Source organism: Callithrix jacchus, chromosome 17 (genome assembly GCF_049354715.1).
Source record: "Callithrix jacchus isolate 240 chromosome 17, calJac240_pri, whole genome shotgun sequence".
In the NCBI taxonomy this organism is placed as follows: Eukaryota; Metazoa; Chordata; class Mammalia; order Primates; family Cebidae; genus Callithrix; species Callithrix jacchus.
In genome coordinates this window covers 48,008,636-48,015,151 of record NC_133518.1, presented here as the reverse complement: position 1 = coordinate 48,015,151, position 6,516 = coordinate 48,008,636, and the positions used below count along the sequence as shown (strand labels likewise).

The 6,516-nt window shown below is 47.6% G+C and overlaps 1 protein-coding gene across 2 annotated transcripts in view; it reads left to right on the top strand.

Moving 5' to 3' along the window:
* The first annotated feature begins 218 nt into the window (after positions 1-218).
* Positions 219-6,516, top strand: part of PCCB (propionyl-CoA carboxylase subunit beta) — a 74,688-nt gene continuing 68,390 nt past the window's right edge. Inside the window, exons 1-3 of one of the 2 annotated variants that reach the window (XM_008983777.5) lie at positions 219-427; positions 4,121-4,240; positions 4,823-4,891. In XM_008983777.5, coding sequence (XP_008982025.1) covers positions 245-427; positions 4,121-4,240; positions 4,823-4,891 — 372 coding nt within the window. In that variant the 5' untranslated portion in view covers positions 219-244. The remainder of the gene's footprint in view (positions 428-4,120; positions 4,241-4,822; positions 4,892-6,516) is intronic. The other variant, XM_035278844.3, reaches the window with a different exon arrangement.

The following is a 6,516-nucleotide window of genomic DNA, read 5'->3' as shown; positions in this document are numbered from 1 at the left end:
TGGTCAGAGAAGAGCAAGGACTATGTCTCTCTTTTGTGCAGCCAGGCGGGCCCTATATTTTTTCTCCGCGTGGCTCTCCTAGGGCGGCCTCGGGTCTCGAACTCTGACTTCTAACCCCCAAACAGGTTCTGTAGTCCAGCCTCTAGGCTCCCTACAGACCGCCGATGCTGCGCAAGCGCAGTGACCACGCTTTATGCACATGCGTACTCAGGTGCGCCAGTAGGGGACGCGCTGGCACAGCAAAATGGCGGCGGCACTACGGGTGGCTGCGGCCGGGTCGAGACTCAGCGTTCTGGCGAGTGGTCTCCGCGCCGCGGTCCGCAGCCTTTGCAGCCAGCCCACCTCTGTTGACGAGCGCATTGAGAACAAGCGCCGGACCGCGTTACTGGGAGGAGGCCAACGTCGTATTGACGCGCAGCACAAGCGAGTGAGTCCCGCCCCTGGCGTCCGCGACCTATCACAGCGTGTCCGGCTCGCGGCGCCCGAGGTCTTCCTGCCAATCCGCACGGTTCCTGGAGGGGCGGGGGCGAGAGGGAGAGTGTTCACCTTGAAAACCTGTAGTGTTTCGCGTGGAGGCGGGTATAACCAGCAGAAGCACCTGTGTGCTTTTTCACACTGTTTAACTCTTGGGATTTAGACGGAAATGGCTGGTCTCCAGCCAGCTCACCACTTAATATAAACTTTTGGGCAACTTATTACATCTCTGTGGGTCAATTTAATAATTCTTCCCGCATAAGCGTATCGTTAGACCATAGACATTCAGTAAAAAAGATGTGCATATTCTTCTCGTGCCCCATGAAAAAGTGATGGTAGATTCTTTCTCCATTGTGGAAGCAGGAAAATTGGACAAACTCCACTAACATGAGTTGGGGGATGTGCGCGTGCAGGGAACTTGTGGAACTTCTGTCCGCAGAATGCCCGGTCAACCTCTTTAGGGCCTTAGCATGCCTCGCCTTGGTGGGTAGCAGAGGCACGTGTCGGAATCAGGTGGCCTTTCTGGGAGTTCTCAGGCTATTCTCGATGTTCGGCTGGACTGAGCAACGGAGGCACTACCTACCACCCACCGCCTGGGTTTTGAAGTGAGATTCGCAGCTGGCCTCCAGAGAAAAGCCGGGTGGCCGGTTTTGGAGAGGTGGCCCCTGACTTGAAACCAGGCTTGCACAATGTGTCCATGACTCTCGACCGTTGTGCTGAACGAATTACGGAACCAACAGGAAGGTGCAGAAGTGAAACTCATAGGTGAAGGGTTCTCAGGCACAACTCACAACTATGGGGGAGGGACTGGGGGAGGGATGGGGTCTTAAGGTGAGGAGATTTGAACAGCTCTGTATTTAAGTCTAGTGTTGATTCAGATGTCATAAATTCGCATTTGACAAGGGCCTGAAGGTTCCTTTTGACACTTGGGAGAGAAATGTAAATTTGGTTGATGGTCTGTGGTGCTAGTGCTTTCTCTCCCTCCCACGGGACTGCTTTCTCTCCCTCCCCCGGGACTGCTATGTTAGGGCTGAGGGAGATGTTAGATCATCCTCTGGAAAGGCCTGTCAGTGCTCTGTACAGTCTTTCTGTTGGGATCTATTGGTCAATTCTTTCGTGGAACATCGCCCAACCTTTTCCCAGGTAGATCCTACTGGGTTTAGATGAAGCCTCCCAAAGCTGTTTTTCTTTTGCCAAATTTCACTTAGGAGGCAGATTTGATATGAACCCCCTCTTCTACCCCTTTTTAATTTTTGAGATGGAATTTTGCTTTTGTTGCCCTGCCCAGGCTGGAGTGCAATGATGAGATCTTGGCTCATTGTAACCTCTGCCTCCCAGGTTCAAGTGATTCTCCTGCCTCAGCCTCCCGAGTAGCTAGGATTACAGGCACATACCACCACACCTGGCTAATTTTTGTATTTTTAGTAGAGACGGGCTTTCACCATGTTGGCCAGGTTGGTCTCGAACTCCTGACCTCAGGTGATCTGCCCACTTCGGCCTCCCAGAGTGCTGGGATTACGGAATTTTTGTTTGTTTGTTTTTGAGACAGGCTCTTATTCTGTCACCCAGGCTGGAGGGCAGTGGAATCATGGCTCATGGCATCCTCAACCTCCTGGCTGGACTCCAGTGATCCTCCCACTTCAGCCTCTTTTCCAGCTAATTTTTTTTTTTTTGGTAGAGATAGGGTCTCACTTTTTTGCCCAGGCTGGTCTCAACTCCTGGGCTCAAGCAGTCCTTCCACCTTGGCCTCCCAAAGTGCTGGAATTACAGGTGTGAGCCACAGTGCCTGGTCAGTATAAATATATGTGTGTTATATATAAATATATTACACATACATATATATATAATATATTTAAATAATCTATATTTTCTTTGAGACAGAGTTTTGTTCTTGTTGCCCAGTCTGGAGTGCAATGGTACGATCTTGGCTCACTGCAATCTCCACCTCCTGGGTTCAAGCGATTTTCCTGCCTCAGTCTCCTTAGTAGGTCAGATTACAGGCATATGCCACCATGCCTGGCTAATTTTTTTTGTATTTTTAGTAGAAACAGGGGTTCTTCATGTTGGTCAGGTGGTCTTGAACTCCTGACTTCAGGTGATCCGCCTGCCCTAGCCTCTCAAAGTGCTGGGATTATGGGCATAAGCCACTGAGCCTGGCCAGTATAAATATATTTTAAAAATCTGTATATATATATTGCCAAATTGCTTTCCTAAAAACTTATTCTACTTTACATGACAGTGTATAGGATTGCCTGGTTTTTGTTTTTTTAAACGCAACCTCAGTAGCTTCGGCTAGTTTCTAAGGGGGAAATAATAGCCAGTTTGAGGTGTGTGTATGTTTGGGGTGGGGTGGGGGGGGTGGAGGAGGGGGTTGGGGGAGGAGGAGGACGAAGGATGGTAGGCCAGGGTGTTTGCCTTGGGCTGATAGCTTGGGAGCCCAAGCAATGGAGGCTCTTTTTTTAAAAAAAAACAAAAACAAAAAAACAAACAAACCAGGATCTCACTCTGTTGCCCAGGCTGGAGTGCAGTGGAATGATCATGGCTCACTGCAGCCTCGACCTCCTGGACTCAGGTGATCCTCTGGCCTCATCCACACAGGTAGCTGGGCTACAGCACGTAGCAATACTCCCAGCTAATTTTTGTATTTTTCAGTAAAGACCAGGTTTCACCATGTTGCCCGGCTGGTCTTAAACTCCTGGACTCAAGTGATGCTTGTCTAAGCCCCTCACCTCTAGCATTACCAATATTAGAGGCACTGCCTGCCCAGTTACATATGTTCAATGGACACGGTATTCTGACTGTGCAAAGGTAGTATAATCACTTGTTCTCTAATTAGGGACGTTTATGAATGGCCACATGAGGGTTCAGCTGTCTCTTACTTTTAATCAGTGCTGGGTTTACAGGTGTGGGCTACTGTGCCTGACCGAGGCTCGTGGTAGATTGAGAGCTTCGCCCTCATCTCCTCAAAGAGGCATTTTAAAACTCTTCTCTAGTGAGCTCTTTAGCATTTTGTGTCCCACTCCCCTTCTGCTCAGCCACACTCTGATGTGGGGTCATCTCTGTGTCATAGTGTCACTGTCAGGTGTGGGATCCCTAAGCAGGGGATAGGATAGTAGGAAAAAGAAGCCCTCGGAGGAGGCAGGAGAAAAACCAGGAAGTAGTGCGTCCTTGAGGTGGGAGCTGGGAACAGCAGGGAACCTGGTGAGGTGAGGTGTGCTTCTGTAGGTCTCCGTGGAAAGAACCTGTCTCAGATCCATCACTGAGCCTGCTTTAGTTTCTACCACCTGCTTCTACATTCTTCTTTTTATGGCTGTTTAGGTCTCTAGTAAGTATTTGCGAAACTAGTTACTATGTTCCAGGGTCAGGTTCTCCTTATCCCCACTTCTCTCTACCTTTTCCGCCCCCTATTTCCTTATTCATCTTCCACAGTTGGGTGGCTTCTGGAGCACACTTTCTGCCCTGATTTCCATGTCATCTAATGTTTGCTAATAACACCTATCTGCCTTGGGCACGTTGGACAGAACGGAGGCATTTGCCTTGGGATGAACAACAAAAGCTGCCCTTCAGGCCCTCCGGTGAACAGCCCTTGCTTGGCCTACTAAATTGTCTGTGATGACATTACTGAGTGATCTTTGTTCTGTTGTAGGGAAAGCTAACGGCCAGGGAACGGATCAGTCTCTTGTTGGACCCTGGCAGCTTTGTTGAGAGTGACATGTTTGTGGAACACAGATGTGCAGATTTTGGAATGGCTGCTGATAAGAATAAGGTATTTGTTCAAATAGTGGTCTGAACACTTTCTAGGTGTGGCTCAGCTGGCCTACCCACTATAATAATAATAAATCTGTAAGGCTGAATCTGAAGTCCTCTGTAGAAGACCTGCAGATACCATGCCCGGCTAATTTTTGTATTTTTAGTAGAGACAGGCTTTTACCATGTTGGTCAGGCTGGCCTTGAACTCCTGGCCTCAAGCAGTCCACCCACCTTGGCCTCCCAAAGTGCTGGGACTACAAGCATGAGACACTGTACCCTGCCTCGTGTTTCTTCATGTGTCCTCCTTTGCATAAGCATAGAGAAGTGGTGGCCCTGGGGTCTTGATTATTTTGCTTTTAGGAGGGTAGATAAAGCCTAAGATGACGGTGCCCTTCACTCTTGTTGATGAAGTAGTAGCCCGATGCTTGCTGTTGTAGAACTGGGAAAGTGGGGTGGGATTCCTTCATGTCCCTTGTTCATATTAAAGTTTTAGGAATTTGGGTTTTGTTTGTTTTTGTCTTTAATTGAGGCATAGTGGCCAAATTCATTCAAAAAACTATTTGGATTTTTTAACCTTTGTTTTTCATTTTTCTGGTAGTTTCCTGGAGACAGCGTGGTCACTGGACGGGGCCGAATCAATGGAAGATTGGTTTATGTCTTCAGTCAGGTATTTCATAACTCTGTTAGTCTGAGTTTTCTTGGAGGGCCGAGCCAAGAACAAAATATGTGAAAGAAACCAATTTTGGGGAATGAAAACTTGCTTGTAGTTTGGGGCAAATGAGGGATTTGCTTCGTTTTTCAGTGCATATGTCCAGCATATAATACTTTTTTTCTTTTCCTTAGGAAGAGTCCTAGTTTGTTTTAGACAGGATTACTGGGCACTAGCCTTGTACAAAATTAACCCAGGAATCAGGATTTTATTCCAAATGAGTAAGATTCCTCTTGAGAGGGTTGGGTGTGTGCCTGGAGAGCATTTGTGTTCTGGGCAGTCTGTGTGGACTAGAGAGTGCAGTGGGTGCAGCCTAGCGAAGGGGACTTGACTCTCAAAACCAGAGTCTCCCTGAGCGTTGGGCTTTCATGAATATGTTCATGTTCAGAAAGCTTTTTTTTTTTTTTTTTAAATGTGGGATTTTACCATGATGGCAAGGCTGGTCTTGAACTCCTGACCGCAGGTGATCCACCCACCTCGGCCTCCCAAAATGCTAGGATTACAGGCGTGAGCCACTGCACCCGGCTCAGGAAGCTTTTTTATTTTTTGAGATGGAGTTTGCTTTTGTTGTCTAGGCTGGAGTGCAATGGCACCATCTCGGCTCACTGCAACATTCGCCTCCTGGGTTCAAGCGATTCTCCTGCCTCAACCTCCCGAGTAGCTGGGATTACAGGCATGTGCCACCACTAATTCTGTTTATTTTCAGTAGAGATGGAGTTTCTCCATGTTGGTCAGACTGGTCTTGAACTCTCAACTTCAGGCGATCCGACAGCCTTGGCCTCCCAAAGTGCTGGGATTACAGGCGTGAGCCCGGCCTCAGAAAACTTTTATCAGGCTGCCTCAAGATAGATACAGTTTGTTCACACACAGAGCCAAAGCTATCAATGTTGTTTTACGTGCAAAAGGGAATGAAGGTTGTTAGCTGACCTTACAATAGGGAGAGTAGCTTGGTTTATCCAGGTGGGGCCAGTATAATCACAGGGCCCTTAAAAGCGGAAGAGGGAGATAGAAGAGGAGCTCAGAAGGAAGTGACATGAGGAGGACTTGACCTGCAGTACCTGGCTTTGAGGATGGGAGAAGGGGACCATCAGCAAAGGAGTGCCCATGGTCTCTAGGAGCTGATAAAGGCAAGAAAATACATTTACCCTTGGAGCCTCCAGAAAGGAGCACAGTGCCGCCCACCTTAATTTTAGCCCAGTCAATCCTATGTAGCACATCTAAACTATAGAACCCTAAGATAATACATCTGTGTTGTTTCAAGGCACTGAATTTGTGTTAATTTATTATAGCAGTAATAAGAAACTAACACAGAATATGTTGTGTACTATTTTGGATTTTGCTTTTTTCCCTCCAGAGGTGGAAATGCATATAATTTAAAATGTTTAGGTCCTTTTACAGACCTAAAGTTTGATATTAAAGTTAGCTGGGTGCAGTGGCTCATGCCTGTAATCCCAGTACTTTGAGAGGCTGAGATGGGTGGATCATCTGAGGTCAGGAGTCTGAGACCAGCCTGACCAACGTGGTGAAACCCCATCTCTACTAAAAACAGAAAAATTAGCCAGGTGTGGTGGATATCTGTAATC